The following is a 20122-nucleotide window of genomic DNA, read 5'->3' as shown; positions in this document are numbered from 1 at the left end:
CTTTGCTCACCCTTTACACAACTCTTTGCTCAACAGGGCACGAGCATCCTTTCAGCATCGCATTGAACTGTCTCCGGGACTCTGCTGACCAGCAACAAGGAACCAACAGTAACACCCTCCTGGCTGATGGGACAGAGGCTTCCTTCTTTGATCAGCTCCCAAAGGAAAAACAGTGTCAGTTTGTCCTGAAACCCAGGCTCCAAGCTCCAGTGCCGCTGAGGAGAGGTAGGGGCTGCAGGAGTGCGTTACAACCAGGCAGAGACTTTGCTGCTTTCCATGGCAGTGCCAAACTCTTCCTAGCACCGTATACGTATCCCAGAGTCGCTCTCATACCTGAGTGTATGCAAAGAGGAAGAGATTGCAGAGGGCCTAAATTTTTCTGTGCAAATGTTCAGAATTAGCTTTCGGTCCTTGATCAGCTTTCAGTTGCAAGCCATTCTTACATTGCACAGACAGCAAGGTTCCCAGTGATTGAATAAGAGTTTTGCTGATGGCCGAGAGATGAACAAGTGGTTTCACTGCTGTATATCTGGCCGTCCCCATTAAGAGTGTAGTTATTAAAGACACGATGGTAGGAAGTCCTTGCTTTGCTGGGAACTCTGCCTCCACTGTAGATCACTCACTGGCCAGCAGGAAGGACAGACAGATGTGTAATGAAGGTCTGTGTGTTCTTTCAGAGTCACTGCAGAAACACACCAAGAGGAAGAAGTCCTTGATTGACTGGGCCCTGCGCCGCAGCACCAGCACCCCCACCGGCAGCCCTCCTTCGCAGTCACCTACCACCCCACGGAAGCTCTTCGGCCTGTCTCTGTCCTCTGTCTGTCCTGACGGGATCCTTCCCAAGCCAATCATGGTAAGGAGCAGCCTGGACTGTTCATCCTGACATAAACTTGATGTGTTTAGCGCAGAATTTAAAGCCACTTGTGGTATTTACGAGGACTGGATGGGGAAGGCGGCCATCATTTGCTTGTGATTCAGATCTAGCTCAGTAACAAGGGTGAGAGCATCCCTCTCCTGTGTGATCCATATCACTTCATGCACAGATATCCATCCTGTTGCAATGGGTGTCTCCAACCACGTCATCACAAGCTGACAAGGGGCAACGTCAGTGGACTATGCCATGCTACATAGCCTAGACCTCATTCACTACAAGAGTCCACTGGGCTCACACTTGCCACAGGATAAGCGTACCCACATGAACTGTACCTGCAACTTAGCTGACAGGCTCTTGTCCCTGGTGAAATCATGACATGTCTGTCCTCTTCCCGCTACTGACTGGGTCTTACGCTAATTATGTTATAATATGTGAGGTGTAATATACACAAACGACAAGGTAAAGTGTTAGGCTCTTAAGCACAACTGGGCTTTCTCTTAGGATATGCTGCTCCTGCTGTACCACGAAGGTCCCTCTACTAGGGGTATTTTCAGACGTTCTGCCAATGCCAAGACTTGCAAGGAGTTGAAAGAGAAGCTGAACTCTGGAGATGATGTCCAGGTGGATGGAGAGTCAGTCTTTGTGGCTGCAGCTGTCATCACGGTACGTTTGGCCAAGTAACTCGGCTGTCTGGGCTAATGGTACCTTCCTTATTTAAGGAAGCAACATGAGTCTTTATGGGGAGGGAAGATTTTGGGAGGGAACAGAAAGCATTTTCCAGCAAGGCACATTCTGACCTGATGGCTTGGTCCGTCTCTGTGCACAAAGGTATCTGCCTGACCCAGTGGTGCTTGTTTTCACATGCAGGTATGTGCAGCGGCCCTCAGGCCAGTGTTTCATTTTGCACCTCCCTGCACAGAACAGCCTCCAGCAGGCGATATAGTAACGTCTACCTCCAAGATAACCCTGGTATCTATACAGTGCCAAATAACATGCCAGAGTCTGGACTCAGCAATTCAGATGTTGCACTGACATGGGCATGAAGCCCTTTGGTGGCAGCAGCACAGATGCTCTTTGTCCTTTCTGGACACGCAGAAGAGACTGCAGGGAGATACGGGAGGACTCGTGCCATTTAAGTGCAACTGCTCTGCATCCCCCTGAAACAGAGAGGCCGTGCTCAAAGGGGCTGGGCTGTACTATCTAGACCCTAAGCCTTAACCCTCTAATCAGCCAGCAAGCAAGAGGGAAAACAGCTGCCAAATCCAAGCAGAGGGGTTGTAGTGGGTGGGGGACGAAGCTTGCGATAAGACGCAAGTTTTAGTAAGGAAAAGCTTATCTTTTGCACTGGCAATTAAATCTGGTCAGAACAATTCAGGCACCTAAAGTGTCAAAAAACATCCCTGTCTCTTGCTCTTGTTGGCCTAATACAAAAAGCTGTTGACTGGGAGGATATTCAGGCACTTTCCAACGCAAGACATATATTAAGTTGTTAAATAGTCCCCTGAGAAAGAAGCAGCAATCCTGGTAGCTGAGAAATGTTTCAGACAGAACTATGCACAGCCGTAGGGATGAGTCCTTTGCCTGCCGCCGCAGAGATCGGTCCTGTTCTGGAGACGGGGCAGGGCGCGAGGGCTGGCTGTTCACCCTCTGCCGCCAGCAGCTGCAGCACAGTCCTGCAGCGCTGCAGTGGAAGAGCCCTGAGGAGGACAGCTTGGTGGAAGTGGGGAGGGGAGGAGAAATGTATTTGTGTCATGTCTTGCTTTGTCTTGTGCTTAATATGAATAAACAATGACTGTATGCATCGTGAAACCAAAACAAGGAATTCAAAACTGACCAGACTGCTCTGCATATATATATTTAATTCAGGATTTTCTCCGAAATATACCTGACAGTGTTCTATCCTCAGACATGCACGGACTGTGGATGGAAGCTGTGGACACGGAAAATCGGGCACATAAGATTGAAGCTATCAAAAGGTTCGTAAAAGCCTTTGTAATAGCTTCTTTTTGTGGGAGAAGGGGGAGCGTATGGCCCTGAGCATAGACTTAATCTTCTGGGAGACTCCTGGCAATGCTCCAGGCCACAGTAGAGCTATTGCTGATTGCCAGTGTCACTGGTCAGAACATTTTCCTTTCAGTGGTCTTTTATGAACATTGTTAACATTTCTGACCCCAAAAAATGTCATTAGAAAATTCTTTTCTGATGACCAGTTCCAATTACCAGAACCAGCAAACTGAAAAAGCACAATAATTCAGCCACCAGGAGTACATCGAATGTTAGTGGAATTAGATCCTTAACAATGGTAACGTTTTTCTTCTGTGCACAAAATGAAGATGATCATCATATTGGCAGTTGGAAGAAATAGCCCTGCCAAGATGGTGACTGGGATCTTGAAAACGGCTTTACTGCCTTGAAACTGCTGCCCGGAGCAAGAATAGTCTATCTGCGTCCTGCGGGATATGCAGTATTTCAAACCTCTTCTTGTCAATGGCTCAGCTCAGTTTTTGTACCTTACCATTTGGCCTGGGCCTCCTTCCTCCATTGTCTCTATAGCATGGGACACAGGCAATGGCATTGTCTCGTGTGCTGCTGGCCCGGAGCTGTATGCATCTCCTTTGGGCGATCATTGTTTTGTTAAGGCATTATGGACTTCTACCCACGTGTTCTGGACCTAAGTCCTTTGGTCCCTCCAGCTCTGTGACCAGAGCAGGTAGGCAATAAAGAGTTAAAGTTGTGGCTCTCACATAAGTTGGTAAAGTGACACAGTCTAACTTTATTATCAAATGTGAATGTCTCAAACTGGTTGCAAAAGGGCAGAAGGATGCAAAAGCTTTGGGAAGCAACTTCTGATATTTGAAGAGCAGGTTTTTGTGAACAGCACTGTTTTCCTTTGTTCCCACTCCCTGAATAGTCTAGTCAACCAGCTTCCAGAGGCCAACCTCATCTTACTCAGACACCTCTTTGGAGTCCTCCATCATATTGAGCAGAATTCCGGCGTGAATCAGATGAATGCCTTTAACCTGGCTCTTTGCATAGCACCCAATATGCTGTGGCTACCAAGTCCTACTGGGCCTGAAGAGGAGAGCAGGTCTACAAAGAAGGTAATCTTTCATGGGTTTGGCCTCGTGCTTATCTTCCCCTTCTACTGCTTTTTATGGGCACTGTATTTTGTAGACTAAAGGGAGGCATAGGATCAGTAACAGTGCTGGCTGAGTGGCATCCGGGCTTCGTCCTTTCCCCTGTGCAGCTGTGCCCACGCTGGTAGGGGAATTTAGCCACTCAGTTTATCCAGGGTGGAAAGGGAAGCTGTGGTTGCTTTACCAGATGAACTTCCAATATGGGCAAGCAAGCACAAGAAAGATGGAGCAGCTGAAGTTAGACACTGCCACTTCAGCTGGGTCTAAAGCCGTCTTGCAGAGACAAAGTAAACAATGAACGTGGCCGTGCATCAGAGGGGAGGAATGCCTGCTTGTAGCTTATGAGGTGTTACCAACAGTAAAGAAAATTGTAGAATGTGCTGTACCCGGCTCACTGTACCAGGTCATGTAGCTCATATTCTTGCCCCAGGTGTAGTTCATACAGACGCATTGCCACGTTCTTAACAGCTTCTTGAGCAAAAGGTTCTGCAGGAAATTACATCTTTGTCAAAGGAAAAGGAACATTCTGGGACTGATTTGACTTGCTTTATATAGCTGGCTATATTTTCATGAAACTGACTCTGTAAATTCATGTCTTTGCTAGGTGGCCTTGTTAGTGCAGTTCCTGATTGAAAACTCAGGAGAGATTTTTGGAGGTGACATTGCTTCCTTGTTTCAAAGACCTGACAAAAAGAAGTCCAAAAACTCAGAGGGATCTCTGGGTAAGTTGGTGGTACTGTATCTTCCAGAAATGTTTAGAATCTTTTAATAGGTAAACTCCTCGTGCAAAAGAGTTTGCTTTCCCTTCATGTCTCTTCCAAGGAACAGCATTGAAAAACAGTTGGTTTTGATTTTCCCTTTGCCTGTCAGGCATAGGCAGGAAGCGAGGGCAAAGCAGAGGGCTGAGGGGCATCACTTCAAATGCATCCCTGAGGATGATTGTCTTTCTGTGTGGCTGCTGTTAAACCTATTCCAGCCATCACAAGAATTTAGTGTAGCCTTAGCAATGCCATGTCCCAGCAGTCTTTCCTTCCAGATTAGTTCTGTAAAGCTAAACCAAATGGTTGAATGGAAAGAGATCGAGTCATCTCTGTTAGCTATCCTATGAATACAGGCCAGTGGTGAAAGCTCCGGTCATCAAGCCAGAATTTTTGATATTGTTCCCAGTCCTGCTCTGGTCCCTGTGAAAATAATGGATCATCTTTGCTTTTCCATGGACTTGATAATATTTCCCTGCCTTGGTTGTAAGGTACTAGATGGGGTTAGGAGACACAGGCAACAAATTAATTTGCGTTCTCTGCCCCAGGCATAGGCTTGGCTCAGCATGATGATTCCTCTGATGAGCTGGAGTTTTCTGCTTGTGACCCAGAAGGACCAAAGCACCACCTGGTACCTGAAACAGATGCCATTTTCGAACCATCCGGCAGCTTGTTACTCGATGAGGATCAGGAGGACTGGGACTTGTTCAGTGAGATCACAGCCTGCTACGAAAGCAAAGCCCGGAAGAACACCAGTGCAGACAGCTACGACCTCCTGGAAGAGGAGGGCTCCTTCTGCTCCATCGGCTCAATACGCTCACTCAGCCCGGCCAGGGACCGGTGCTCATCAGAGCCCAGCGTCTGCCTCAGCTCCCACCTTCCTGCTCAGAGCCACGAGCCGGTGGCCCGCCAGTCCAGCTGCGATGCCACCATCATGCACAGCCATACAGACTACATCCACAGGCTCAAGCAGCTGCAGGTGGAGAGCCAGAAGTTGATTGACGAAGGCCTGAGCCCTGGGGTTCATAAGGCCAGGCAGAACTTGTGGCAGTCGCCTCAGGCCAGCTCTACGGTGAAGAAGCTCAGCCTTCAGAAATCCAGCCTGTCCAACAGGTCCAGCTTCTCTAGCCTGTCCTCTACCACCACCTCCCCGTCTGCCTCCTCACTCAGCTCCTTAGACAGTGCTTTCTCCTACTGCTCAGAGTCATCAGCCATCAGTCCCACAGATGTCTCATCCCTGCCATTCATGTTCGGCACATCTGCCAGGCTTCATGCTGTGTCGCCCAAGATTGCCAAGAGGTCCCCGAAAGAGTGGCACAAGTCCTTCACGTCTCCTGTGCCTTTACATCCGTGTGACCTGGACAGTTTCCATGAGCATGAACCCAAGGCTGTAGAGAGCACTCGTTGCTTTGGAGACAGGAAAAGTTTTCCATCTGTCAGTGGAGCTGCTATGGGAAGCCCACTAACTGACATTGACTGGGAAGAAGAGGAGAGACAGCTGAGTTGTGTCGGGGGCCCTGGTCCAGGGCTCAGGAGCCGGGATTATACCAAAGAGTTTGAACAAAACCCTGAGCTCCCAGCTGCCAGCCCAGCCAGCGAGAAATCCCCACCCATCAGCCACCAGCAGCAGAGGGAGAAGGCAGTGAAAAACATAGAAATCAAAAGTGTTGATGCCTGCCCTCCAAGCCAGGAAAGCCTGAAGCGCACCAAGATAACTTTTTACATGGCCCCAAATAAAGAAAGCTCTCGGGGGTCTCCAGTGGAAGAGGAAGAGGAGAGACCCATGGCAAACACCAGCAGCAGTGACCCGCCCAGCAGCAGCAGCGAGCAAAGCCTGTCCAAGAGCTTGCAGACTGTGAGAGTCCATATCCCCCAGACAGTTTTCTATGGGCAGAATACCCCCCTTGTCCTGCAGTCCATCTCCAGGCGCTACCACCGGGAACCAACGATCCCATCCCCGCAGGCAGAGCACAAAGAGAGCCCCCAAAGCGCCTCCGCTCCCGAGGAGCTGGAGAGCAAGCCAGTGGAAATGGCGCAGGCGCCAACCCAGAGCAAGGGCTTCAACACGTTCAGCCACACCATCCGTATCATCCTCCCCGCCTCCATTCGAAACACCGTCAGGGAGTATTTCAAGCACGATGAAACCAAGACCTGTCCCACGGCTGAGGCGGAAGCGGTGGAGAACGAACTCCTTCGGAGCAGGGTGGAGTGGCTCAGGAGCCAGCCACTGGCAGAGGTGGCCACAGAGGAGCGTGATACAGTGGCGTTTGCAGAAGAGACGTTTGTCTAGGGGGGGTGGATGTGGAAGAACTGAATATTTTTTTGTGTATGTGCAGCAGAAAATATTCTGTAAGATATGAGCAGGGTGTGAAGAATCCAGCAGGCTGCATGGGGCAATAAGTGTAAAGTGATACTAATGTGTATGTAATGTTGGGGTTTAACATTCGTTTTGGCTGGGGGCGGGGGGGGTGGGGGGCGAGGGGGTGTTCTTGTTTTTTCTTTACACCCTTTTTCTACAGAAGAGACTTCACTGGCTGGGTGTCTAGTGGGCTGAATGCCACCAGACTCTCCCTGTCTGTGAATTAGCCGACCTGAAATTAGCCCATTTCTTTTTAAAGTGGGAAAGGAGAAACTCCGCTTTGTTCTCTCCAGTCAGCTGCTGATGTGTGTGGATGACCAGAGAACTGGGACAGCTAATGCTCCATCAGAATTAGTTAAAAATCTTTACGCTTGCACGAAATCCTCCACTATTCACTGTTCATCACCACCATTCATCCAAAGGAAGACCCTTCACCTCCATCCCAGAAATCACTGCTGCTTCTCTCTGCTCATCTTTTGTCCGCCGGTTGGTCTAGCTCACAGTCTGCGTTCGTTACTGTTTGAGGCTGGGTTCCAGAAACACCGAACGGAGCCCAGAGCCCAAAGCCCAGCTTTCACTGACAGACGGCATATGTAACATTTTAACCCCAAGATTGCTTTTTTCCCCCAATTAATTGTGCATTGATTCTCACTTCTCATACCTCTCCCAAACCTAGCATTTGACAGAGCCACAGTTACTATAAAGGATTTTAGCACTGCCACTGTGGCAGGGCTATGAACATTTCTCATCTTTGGTGTCCTCTGGGAGGAGCTGGTCCTTTTAGTCCTAGTAAAAGGTGACATTATATTCCTGTAAATGATGGTGGCATTTCAGAAGGCCCTTTCCAGAGGCAGTGTGGATGGGGCAACTAATCAAATTCCTAGTCATGCTGAGAGGGACTTAAGCAGGATTTGGCTTTAGCATGAGGTCAAGGAGTTGTGGAAGTTGTCAAGAGTGTTGTTGAGTGGATGCTGAAGCAAAGTCCCATCTGGCCAGAAAGTTGTCAGACAGTACATAAGCTGAGACTGTCCAGGCTTCCACAGCACTGATGCTGTCTCAGAGAAGCATTGAGTTCCCACTCAGCATAGTACATGGCCCAGTGTGCTCCAGCAGAATTAAGCTTGGAGAAGTGCCAGGCAGGGATGTGCTAAGCAGGCTGCTTGTGTTGCATCACTAAAGAAATGCAGCCAGTGGACTCTTTGGAGCATCCCTGTGATTCCACTCCAAGCAATGCTCAGAAGCACGACAGCCATAATGGGGCTTGCTTGGAGGGTTGTGATGCTGGTAGCCGAGCTCTAAAAAGAAGCTGACAGCACCATGTTAGTTTGACAGGCGTTAAGAAAACGATGGGAAAAGTCTCAAAGGTTAAAAGGGTCAGGATGTTTCATTTGAAAGCTATGTGAAAGTTTTCTAAGGTGGTTTCTCTCAGAGACACTCCTTTTACTCAATTAACAGTGAATGGGTGAAGGACAAGAGAAATACATGAATCCTAACGACTGAAAGGTAGTCCTTGTGGAGTAAGTGCCCCCCGCAAGTTGCTGAGTGTCTGCAAATAGCCATACCTGGAGTTGCTTGACACCTGCACGGTTCAGTCCGTGCACAGAGCAGGAAGCCACCTCTGTAAAATGACCTAGTAGGTATCGGATGCCTCCGCTCGTCTGCCAGGTGCCTGTAACCGTGCCAGGAAGCTGGCCCAGCACTCCAAATTCACACCATCGAATACCGGGGCAGTGGGGAGAGGGGGAAGCCCAGAGCCCGCTTTCCAAGGTGTACAGAGTTTGATTTGTTGTACGCAAGGTGTTTAACTCTCAGATGTGGCACTCACTGTCCCAGATCACCTTGGTGGCCCTCGTATGATGAAAGGTGTATATAATTGTAATACAGCCCCCCCTCCGCCATCATTTCCCTCACACATGAACACTGATGAGGCATTCACAGTCTTTTTTTTCCAGAGCTACAGTTGTAACTATTTCAATAAAAGACACACAAGTTTGTTTGTCATTGTGGTGCAGCGATCACCTTTTGTTCCCTTGCTCTTACTTCCCTCTCTTCTGTGCTTGGGTGGCGGCGTTTGCAAAACACCGAACCGTGCTGTGAAACACTCGTGCTGTGAAACACACGTGCTTCCCACCCCAGAGCCGCGAGGCTGGCCGTGCCGACGAGGAGCCCTCTTCCAGCAAATCAGCTCAGGCATTACTCTTATTTGTGTCTTTTCAGGAAGGTGAAACAGCACTCAATATTACGAGAAAAGTCTGTCTGTACTTGGAAGAGAGATTTTTCTGTTTTCTAAACATGCTAATGGATTGTAAACTGGCTCAGTGGCTGGGGCGGTCTCAGTTCAAACAAGGGGGACCTGGACCAAATGCAGAGTAAGAGCTCACGATTTGCGTCACCTAAAAGACTTACGAGCAAGTTAGAAAGAGATCAGTTTATAGAAACACTGGGAGAGGCAGGGCAAAACACACATTTTCCTCTTCTCATCTTAGGCTGCCTAATATGGGCACATTTCCCTGGATAGTTGCTCTAACCCAGCTCTCTATTAATAATCTTTCTTCATTTAAAACAAAACAAAATCCTCCAAAATTTATCAGAAGAGATGGCACAAACCACTGGTCCCTTTAGGAGCATGTGGCTGCACAGCAGAGGCAGGGTGCTACACAAGACAGAGGGAGACTTGGTCCCCAAAGGGCGCAGAGACCTTGCTTACCTGCTGCCTCTAGGCCTGGGCATGGGAACCTGCAGCACTCCCCTTCAAGGAGCCCAGCAAATAATGCAATTCTGAGAGTCCAGCTTGCTGGAGACCGAGATGCTCCCCATATTTTGGCACCCAATCCTACATCCACTAAGTTAGCAGAAGTGTTCCACTTTCTTCCAGGCCATCAAAATACATGTAGCAAATTAGTCATAGATTTCCTAGGGATAGCAGACCGGGAAACCTGTGAGCTGTGCCACCGTCCAGCACGCTCCAAGTGTAGCTGAGGAACAGGTAAGTGCCTTAATGTAATGCCCCACCTCTAAACCCCCCAAATCCTGGCCACAGTCCCCATGGGACTGTGCCATAAAGACAAAAAGGTCCCAGAGCTCCTGGCTTCTGCTGAACAATAATGCCAAACTACTGCTTTTAGTCCCACGAAACTCAGGGTCACGAGTATAAATTGCCCAAAATACAAATTCTGACTTAATTCTTGTGAGAGCACCCTGCTTTCCCGTCAGTCCCTGGCAGGAGTCACCCAGCAGTGGGTCACCATGCCACCTGGGGCTGCGATTCACCCCACGCTCCCACAGCAGCTTGCGGATGTGCTGTCAGTGCTCCCATGGGTGCGGGTGTCACAGAGGGGAAAGCTGCACAGCAGCTGACAAGTCAAGATAAGGGTGAAGAGGAATGCTCTTTGCCTTCCTGCAAAGAAGGAAGGTGCAACTGTTCTAGCTTTGTCTTCCTTGTAAATATATTTTTCTTTCATCTTCTGTCATGTGGTGGGGTCTCTGGACTAGCACCCCTGGAAAGTGCAAGGAAGACAATTACAAAACCTTCAAATAAGGGCCCCTTTCCTCAATAGGAAAGTACCCCATAAGTACCCCATCCTCACAGTCGTTGCCTCTGACACTGATTTACACCTGCTGAGAACACGATCGGTGATGCCTTAGGGTGCTGCTTGATGTCATTTTCCTGTCACATATTATATCCAACTACGACCAAAACTCCTTTCTCAAAACTCCCAAGTGGGATGGGCCCTCCCTGAGATGCAGAGATGTATTTGGAAGTCACCAAGCACCAGGATGCTTAAACGTGGAGCTTCCAGCTCTTATTTCAAATCTAAAGAAGGACTTGTACGTCTGAAAGTGTTTACCCTCCTCTCCCCCCAGCTACACCATTTGGTCTAATGAAAGATACTACCTCTCTCTCTATACAAAATTTGTTTTTCACCCATCTAATCAGGTACTATTGTCACAGGCTGAAACACCTCAACTTGTGGAATTTTACTTAATTTAATTTATTGCCAATTAGCATAAACTTTTAATTACTGATTCAGGTATTGAGGGGGAAAAAAAAAGATGACAAACAATTAAACGAACAGGGACACACTTTTCCTCATCCTTCTGTAAGCTCAACTTCAGTCAAACCCAACTCTCCCCCAACCCAATTCATTGTCTCAACATCCCTTGCTTTCACCAGTCCCTCCCAGTCCCTTCCAGTGAGGGAAGAGGTGGCACAGGAGGTCAGGGTATGTGCCTAACTTTCTTTCTGCCAGTCCTGGCTTCCTACTCATTTACTTCCAGTCCTCCTGGTCTCTTAATTGCTACCTCTGCTCAGTGTTGATCCTCCAGGGGCCGCAAGTCCCCCAGGGGTGTCCCTGCCCTGGCATGGGCCATCCATGGGCTGCAGCCCCTCAGGGTTGTCCCTGCTCCTGCTCCAGCGTGGGTCATCTATGGGCTACAGTCCCTTCAGAGGTATGCCTCCTCTGGGACAGAGCACCTCCTTCCACGACTGGGTCACCAACACTGTCCCCTTCCACCTGCCTCCTCCACTCCCTCCTCCCGTGCCAACTCCCACGTCTCCTTTTGTGCATGTTCCTTGTCTCTCCTACTCCTAGCGGCTGTCACCCCTTCTTAAATATATTTGAGCACAAGTGCCACGTGCTCCTCTGACTGACTGAACTTTTGGTGTGCAAAAGGGTTTTTACGCTGGTTTCCGAGCCAGCTGGAAGGGGCTGTGACAGGCATGGAGCAGTTCCTGGCCTCCCACACAGGGCAGTCCTGCCCCCCGGATCTAAACTGCAATTTATGCCAAATAAAACTGTGAACGCTCTAATATAAAATGAGCATTTTTTAAATGTATACATCTTTTATGGGGTTGATACCTTGCCTAAGAATAGTAACTCGTTGGTTTAAATTGGTTGCTAAACATAGCCTGGGTTTTAACTAAATCCACAGGAAAGGTTTCTGTGCAGAATTCTGTTTGGAAAACTCAGTTACAGATCACGGGTTCTCTACGACATTTAGATGGCAAGTTTGACACATTCACTCAAACATGAGGGGAAAATCCAGTGCAGTAAACTGGGGCAACAGGATATTACACCTAAATTTCCATCAAACTCATTCTATTCCAACCAGGCTCATGTTACCAGAAAAGTGCATCTCATAGGTCTAAAAGCCTGATTATTAGAATTTTATTTGACGTATGTGGTAGTACAGCAATGGGAAAATTTAATATTTGGAGAAAGCAGAAGATCATGGCACATAACAATTCAGTGACATGTAACACCTCAATTCATAGAAAGTGGTTCCCTCTTATAGGAAATGTCAGCATTCAAATGGTTATCAGCATGTTCTTACTAACCACACTCAGTTAGCCTATATCATCAAGCCAATCAGCACACCGTGTTCTATTTGGAACAGCTATCTCTTCTTCAGCTTCCCAAATAGGGAAAAATCTGCTCTACAGTTAAAGAGCCAAGCCTTGCAAAATTCCCAGCAGTTACTTAGAATAGCAGAATTCCTTAAATTTCAAAGGAGAGGGTGAGTCACATACAGCACAGATGTTTACTGTCACCGCCCAGGGAAATGTAAAGCCATACGCTTAGTCCAGTTGTGTTCAGCAGAGCACTTAAGCACTTAACTTAAAACATGTACCAAAGACCCTAGCATTAAGCTTTGTTTAAATAGGAGATTTGCCCAACAGGCATTTATACTGAATCAGACCTCTATGGTCTACTGCAAGCCAGCCACGAAAAGCAATAGTGTTAACCAAAAGCGAAGTACCCTGCCACACCTAAAATGAGGACGTGAGTTGTGCAGGAGTCATTTCCAGCTACTGTTTGCTTTGCTTTCCAACCTCCAGCTGTCTCCTGATGTCTGATACATCCATGGGGACCCGCACCGTCAGACCATCCATCGACTTCTTAATGCACACCTGGCAGCCAAGGCGAGATCTGAGAAGAAAACATCAAGTGAGGCTCACCTGTTCCCACAGTAAAGGAAGAAATTCCCCACCCACATTGGGATGTCTGGTCCAGGCTGGGTTTTCACTAAAGTTCCTGTTAAAGGTCTCCTGTGCCCCAAGAGAAAGCAGCTCTAGAGGCACAACCGTAACGCAGAGTAAGTCCTGTCCCCTTGGAAGCAGGTGCCAGGTGCTGAGAATCTGCCTCAGAGGCTTGAGAATCTACTGCGATCAGCAGGGAGGCTTACGTCTCAGTGAGTCCATAGGCCAAGTCCAGCATGTCCAGCTCTTCATCTGAGATGGCATCCAGCTTTTGGAAGGTCTCCTTCTCAAAGATGAGGTGACAAGTGGAGCAGGCTAATGTCCCTTCACATGCACCTGGTGGAGAAACGAGGGAGTGACAGCAAACCAGAAAAAACAAGGGGGTGAGAGAGAGCATCTTTGGGAACAGTGTGAGAAAAGGTCCTTTAACAGATCTGGAGCATGTCAAAAGAGATGCCAGAAAACACGATAGATGGATGCAGATTTCAGCTTGCCTCTTCTCTGGGAGGCTCACAATCAGTTTTCAAATTTGTACGTCAACTCTAACCAGCTGAACACATTGACACAGGCCGCTGGAATCCCAGCAGCGACGGTGTGGAAGTCACACTGCCGTCTCAGTGCGGTAAGCCAGCCCAGCAAGCAGCTGTTGGGGAAGAGAAGCTTGCTTCATGGTCTCACCAGAACACAGCGGCATGTGTACAGTTGCACTGTTCCCAGGTACCCACTGGTCACAGCACAGACACATAAATCCTAAGAGCACACACTCTTGTGCAACACCTACCAAATCCATCAATGGCCAAGTTTTGATTGACCACCACTTCCAGCAAACTCTCCCCTTCTTTGGCTGTGGCCGTAAGTCGCTCTCCATCCCGATTTATAAAATGCACCGTCACCTGGTCCGCAGAGCTGTAAGACAAGTTTGCAAAAATCAGAGGAGCCCACCCTTTCCTGCACACCCACTGTTGCGGTCTTTTGGCTGAGCACTAGAGACATGGCACTTGGAGGGAAACGTGCATACAAACACTTCCTAGAAGGGTTACACCACGCATGTCAGAAAAGATTCAGATTGTCAGTTCTGAGTGGCCGGCAAATCTGAGTTGACCCAAAATATTTCCCACTTTATCAAACGTCCCTCAGAATAAATGTTTAGCTGCGCATGAACAAGTGCAGATGCTCTGCACCCACTGCCTCTGCTGGGGCGGGCTGGCGGAGGGCGCGCTTGTAGGCAGGCAAAGCATTTGCAAGTCCTGGGCCTGGGATGTTAATCCTGGATGGCGTGATGTAATAACAAGAAACATGACCAGGATCAGATACTAATCATGCAATAAGGGCTGCTGTCATTTACATTTTGTTTCCCCTTCCCAAGGGGATTACTTGATGACTGTTCCTTTTCTGCTGCTTGTTCTTTCATGAAGTGCCCACTCCTTCCCTGAACTCAATCACAGGGAGCCTTGTTGTGATGAGACATGCTCAGTCCCAGCTTACAGAGCAACTGTGCTGAGTAACCTCCTCTGAGCTGACGTGATCCTTGCTCAGGAGAAATTGCTAGTTATTTTGAGAGCCTGCGAGATTTAATCTGGTAGAGAGTTAAGAACAAGGCCACCAGCATCTCTCAGTGCTGACTTGCGGAAACCGCATCTACAAATAAGAGGGAAACAGCATCCACTTCATCTTCTCCAGACCAGGCTCTCCCCACCAGTGTGGAGAAGGCTGCCACCCTGAACAGCGGTGTCAGGGATTTCTCACCAAGGCAGTATATTCTCAGACCATCTATTATATTTGCCAGGGGAAGCACATGAGCAAACAGTGGTTTTTCTTAGCGTACATACCCAAATGGTCACTTAGAAGCAGGAGGTCCCAGTTACCCAAAGGTCCCACCTCCTGTGCTGAAACAGGGCAGCGCCCTGGAGGCAGTGGGTATTTTGCCCGGTACCTCTCAACGTGGCACTGCCCAAATGCCCATCACCTCAAAGCCCAGGACATTCTCCAGCAGCAGAAGCTGGGTCCACCCTCTCCTCTTCCATCAGGCCGACAACACGCACCACTCTCTCCAATCTCTGGAAAGATCCACCTCTGTCTCCCACAGCTCTGATAAACTCCTGAGCACTAGCAGTGTCAGCGCTGCCCCGTGGCCTTGCTGCTGTCATTTCTGGCATAGGAAGAAAGAACTACAGACTTGAAGATAGAGTGAATTTCGCAGTGAGAACTGGCCAGGCTCACAATCCCCTGATTTTTCCCACTTACACAAGACTGAGTGAAGCAGCATCCAGCTTCTTCCAATAAAAGTGCTGTTTGGTATAAAGCTTGGTAACACTTCTCCTGGAATCCCTGGGGCCAGTGAAACAAACAGCAAGTATGGCTCAGAGCCCTGAGAATTTCTAATATTATCTCCTGATCTCTTGCAATGTATTTGCAATATACACCGAAGACAAACTGGCACAGCCCCAGAGTCACACGTTACAGCAAACCTGCCAGCCGAGGAAGCACTGCAGCACCTATGCTCCTCTGTGCCAGGCACCCTCTTGGAAAGTCACAGAGATTGGGAGGAGGAATTGGTTAAATGGGAATTGTTCCTGGGATAGCGACACCAGCAGCTGAAAGGACTTACCCTGTCTGCTCATCACTCTCTGCTCTGTGGCAGATGAAAATGAAGCATGTGGAGATCTCTGCTGATTTCCCTTTAACGTTAAGCACAGAAATATATAAGGATCAAGTTTAGACAATTTCCTTTGCTCTTTCTTAACTCACAAGAGGCAGAGGTGGAGTATGGAGGATGTATCCAGCTGAATAGGAGACAGGAAAGAATTCCTGTAAAAACGTACTGGAAAAGGGGGAAGAAATGTTCTCCTCTTTCAAGTTTGCAGGTCTTGTTCATTCTGCTTCACATAAGTCACAATCACCATCTAGTTCTAATCCCATTTACCTGCTGACAAATCATCGCAGTACATCTCTAAGCAATTAAGGATGCTGTTTCTTAAAATGTTGCCACGTGGACTTCATCAGTAAGACTTCAGGCGCAGAAAATTCCAAACAATTATCTCTTTGGAAAGCCAATCCCCATATTCCATCAACATTTGGAAGTGGAGAAAAGAGATGAAACAATATTTTTTGCCTTCTCTGCTCTGTTGTTTTCAGTTGTGTCTTGATTCAGCTAGCAGAGGCAGAACACAGGGGCCGCTGCACCTTCATCTGAGGACGCCGGCTTCCTGTTTTTCAGAAAGCTTCAGCAGCAAACAATGCCGGGGCCATTAGTCTTCAACAGGGTCCCCTGGTTATGAAAACAGCTGCGAAGTTCGCACCGAGACCATGCTGCAGAGGGAAGAGTTTCCCACGTGCAGAATGGAAGGATCACGTTGCAGTCACGCGCAGCCAAGCAGGACCACCCTATTTCCCAAAGCGAACAGCCAACGAACATCTTTAAGACATTTCGGTCTCCTTCATAGAGACACCCACAGACATTTCTTTGCAAATAAGCAATTTAAAGACTAGTTCTCAAATGTCAAAAGAAAACAAAACAACCCTCTCTACATTTTGATGGATTAGACCCATTTATTCCATTTTTATGGCAAATAGGCAGGTTTCCTGGCAACGCTGGTTTTACAGTTACGGGTGAAATAATTTGTTACACAATAGAAATGGTAAAGTCATAGGACTTCACGTAATGCTGCAACTCAATGCATTCTTCAACAGGATAATGCGAGCTGGCTGCCTGCAAGCAGAGAGCGCTGGATCCAACAATCCCCAAAGCTGCACACATGTTTACTGACAGAAAAATTCATTCGTGTTGTCTTTGAGGCACCTAGAGCTTCAGCCAACATCAGTCCCAGGAGGATCCCCCCACCAGGCTCCCGCGAATGCTAGGGGGACTTGTTCCGTGCAGTTCCTCCTGCACACAGCCCTGCTTTGACTGTTGCTGCCGGCTAAATGAGCCCTGAGACAGCCGAGTTGCAGCCAGCGACAGCACACAGGGTATCCAGTCAGATATAAGGAAGTACAGAGCCCCTGCATGACTTTGGACAAGCCTGGGTGCAGCAGTTCACCCTTCTCGAGAGCAGGGATGATGCCAAGCACTCCTGACCACGACACAGAGAGCACCTATCAGCAGCTCCTCTCTCTTCGCTGGCTGTAGGGGAAATTTAAGCTGTTTGTCTGTGTTCTTAGCATAGGTGCCTCTGTTGGGGGCATAAACCCAGCCTGATTACTCCCTGTTTTCACTGTTCTGTTCAGTCATCTCCCACAGACCCACTCGCGTACTGGCCTAGTTGTCTTCATATCCCCCGAATCAGTCCCAGGCTCGAGTCTCCTCTGGAGGCCACCTGCTTTGGGTACCCACGGCTTCAGGACAGCCTGGAAAGAAAATCTGTAGCTTTTATTTTCTATTTACTTTTGAAATGGTTTATTGGCGTTTTTGAAACTACAAAAAAATTCCTTTCACATTTTGTTAAGAAAATAATTTTGAATCAGGATTTTAAAAACAACTTAAAATTGATTAGATTAGATTCAATTTTGCTTCACTTGGGCTGAACTATTTTACAATGGCGTTACTGTCACAGGACACATGGTCAGACCTTTGGAAAGATCTTATCAAGATGTGACAAACTCAGCACTGCAAGTTCAACGCATGCCAATAATTATTCCCTTTAAAAAAAAAAAAATATCAAACTTTCTGTGACACTGGGAACTAGTGAAGGGAGTTTCAAGAAGGTGGTTGTTCTCCCTGTCGGTGTTTTTCCTTAAAAGATACTTTCCAAGGCCATACGAAACAGCAAGATGCCTGCAAGTACTGCCAGAGATAACTTCATAAGCAACAAACCAATTAGAAAGAAAACCCATTGATAAGGAGTCTTCATAAATCCCATTAAGCAAGGTTATCAATATAACTTTTCTCTAAGGTCAGATAGCAAAATGGTTTATTGTCTTTTCTGTGATGTTGGTTGGGTCTTTTTCTCAATGTCTAGCAGATTACAGTCTGACCCAGATCGTACTGGTCTAGGAGACCTACAAATTCCTTTCATTTTGCTCAGAGAAATGCAATCTCATTTTGAATTATCCCTAAGGACTACGCAGAGGAAAAACTGGCAGGGAGTCTGCAGTAGCTCCTGCTGTAGAAATACAGATGAGCACTCTGCGCCAGGCAGCCTCTCCTGTCAGCCCCATCCTTTCGGCACACGGGGACAGCCTGCTCCTGAACCTTTAGGATTTCCTTCTTGAAGAACGCCCAGCCTTCCTGGACTCCTTTGCCCTTCAGGACTGCCTCCCAAGGGACTCTGTCCACCAGGCCCCTCAACAGGCCAAAGTCCGCCCTTTCAGATGACCAGCGGGGAGTCCTGCACCCTGGCAGGGACCAAACGCATTTAGAGGCATTTTGAAACAGGAGCTTCTGACCAATTTCCGCCACAGAGTCCAACTCACAAACTCAGCCACCACGATAAACTGTGCATCCTGTCCCGAGCAAGCGGTCTCAGCAAAGCCCAGCACAAGTCACTGGCCTCAGGAGCCTGGCAGGACACCAGCGCCGTGGGCTGGGACAGCCCCTCGTGCCAACAGCCACCATCTGGGCAGCCGAGCGCTTGAGCCAGCTCCTCCGTCTCCCTGTCGAGAGCAGCACGCCAGCAAGGCACGAGAGCTCGCAGCGTGGCTTCCCATAACCTAAAGAGAGCATTTTGCTCCCTGGAGCTGCAGACATCATCAGCTCCCTACTCTGCCTTTGCAGCAGCAGGGAGAAGAGAATTTGCAATTCCCAGAGCAACCCAGGGGTCATCCCAGCTTCCCCACGGCAGGAATACAGCAGGCTCGTGGCCCAGCTGTCCGACACACCTTGCCCACTGTCCCCATTCCTCAAAGGCGGGTGACTGGGCCCCAGTGGTCAATGGACTCTGTTGCCATGTCGTCATCTTCGTGCTCTGGGCCCAGGCCACTAGCTGTGGCCTCCACAGCTCCAGAAGCAGGGAGCAGCAGCTCTCACAGACTGGCTCCCTGCACCGCCTTCCTCCCTCAGCATCCGCTTAGCCTGCACCTCCTCGCCCACCACCTCCCGCAGGCCATGCTTTGCACTGCCCTCTCTCTTCTCCCTTCTGTGGAGCAAGGCAGAGAGAGGTAAGTGCGCGTCCCTCCTGAAAAGGCCCTTCCAGACGCAGCAAGGTGGGGTTCAGCATTTTACTCACCTCGATTCCCCAGGGGCATCCTGGAGCTTGTGCGTGGAGCTGAAGGCTCTTTCTGACCCCTGCTTAGCTGGAGTGTGGTGCTGCTCAGGCACTCCACAGAGATAAATAAAGCGAATTTTGCTCACATTCAGTCCGCTTAGCAAGGGTCGCATGAGCCCCGAGATGCCCTGAGCTATCATGCTATTTAGCGTCCTGCTCCGTGTCTCCTGGGCTGTCGTTTGTTGCAAGGCCAGCTAGATTAAGAGTTATAAGTACAGCTGAGAGGGTGGAAAAAAGAAAAAAAAAAAAAAAAAAAAAAAAAAAAGAAAAAACTAGGACAGCCTCCCTGGGGGTGGAGGGAGGGAGGGGAAGGAGGAGGGAGGGATGGACAGAGCGGTTGTGCTCAGATCTTGCTGCAGTCCAGTCCATCAGGGCATGGGAATTGGGTGAAGCATGGTAACATGAGCATCATCTCCACGTACCAGTCCCCAAGCAATGCTCACCTTGTTTTGCCTTACAGACTTCCCTTTTAGGAACCAGACCTAAATCCAGTTTCAGGAGCGATATTCATTGCAATGTCTAATCATACAAGGGGTTGCAACCTGAGGGCTGGAAGAGTAGAGTGGCAGGAGCACGGACAGAAAGAGAGGGGCATGCCAGTTCTTAAAGCAACAGGGTGAGAGTAAGACTTACGGATTCTGCTCTTGACATGGATGTCGTCCAGCCACATCATTGCCTTCCCCAATACTGCAGGCTCCCAGGTCTAAAATGTGAATATTCCTTTACTTCGCAGGACAGTGGTGACAAGTGGCCACACTTTGCTCATTTGCTAAATTCTCTGCTGAAAAGTGCCATAAAGGCACAGATAACT

At 48.6% G+C, this 20122-nt stretch overlaps 2 protein-coding genes across 2 annotated transcripts in view; one reads left to right on the top strand and one right to left on the bottom strand.

Moving 5' to 3' along the window:
• LOC127019750 (rho GTPase-activating protein 20-like) overlaps positions 1-7220 on the top strand; it is a 31179-nt gene extending 23959 nt beyond the window's left edge. Inside the window, exons 9-15 of the mRNA XM_050901954.1 lie at positions 37-225; positions 678-853; positions 1376-1537; positions 2741-2850; positions 3786-3975; positions 4616-4733; positions 5318-7220. Coding sequence (XP_050757911.1) covers positions 37-225; positions 678-853; positions 1376-1537; positions 2741-2850; positions 3786-3975; positions 4616-4733; positions 5318-7059 — 2687 coding nt within the window. The 3' untranslated portion in view covers positions 7060-7220. The remainder of the gene's footprint in view (positions 1-36; positions 226-677; positions 854-1375; positions 1538-2740; positions 2851-3785; positions 3976-4615; positions 4734-5317) is intronic.
• Positions 7221-12280: 5060 nt separating this feature from the next.
• LOC127019619 (adrenodoxin-like) lies at positions 12281-19464 on the bottom strand. Its single transcript, XM_050901761.1, has 4 exons — positions 19273-19464; positions 13890-14014; positions 13315-13444; positions 12281-13058 (listed from the first exon to the last, which is right to left on the bottom strand). Exons 1-4 carry the CDS (start codon positions 19449-19451, stop codon positions 12938-12940), a joined length of 555 nt encoding a protein of 184 aa, XP_050757718.1. The 5' UTR covers positions 19452-19464; the 3' UTR covers positions 12281-12937.
• Between the last annotated feature and the right edge of the window lie 658 nt (positions 19465-20122).

The sequence above is a fragment of the Gymnogyps californianus genome, chromosome 9, assembly GCF_018139145.2.
Source record: "Gymnogyps californianus isolate 813 chromosome 9, ASM1813914v2, whole genome shotgun sequence".
Classification (NCBI taxonomy): Eukaryota; Metazoa; Chordata; class Aves; order Accipitriformes; family Cathartidae; genus Gymnogyps; species Gymnogyps californianus.
Note: the sequence above shows the minus strand (reverse complement) of the source record. Positions and strands in the feature narration are given on the sequence as shown.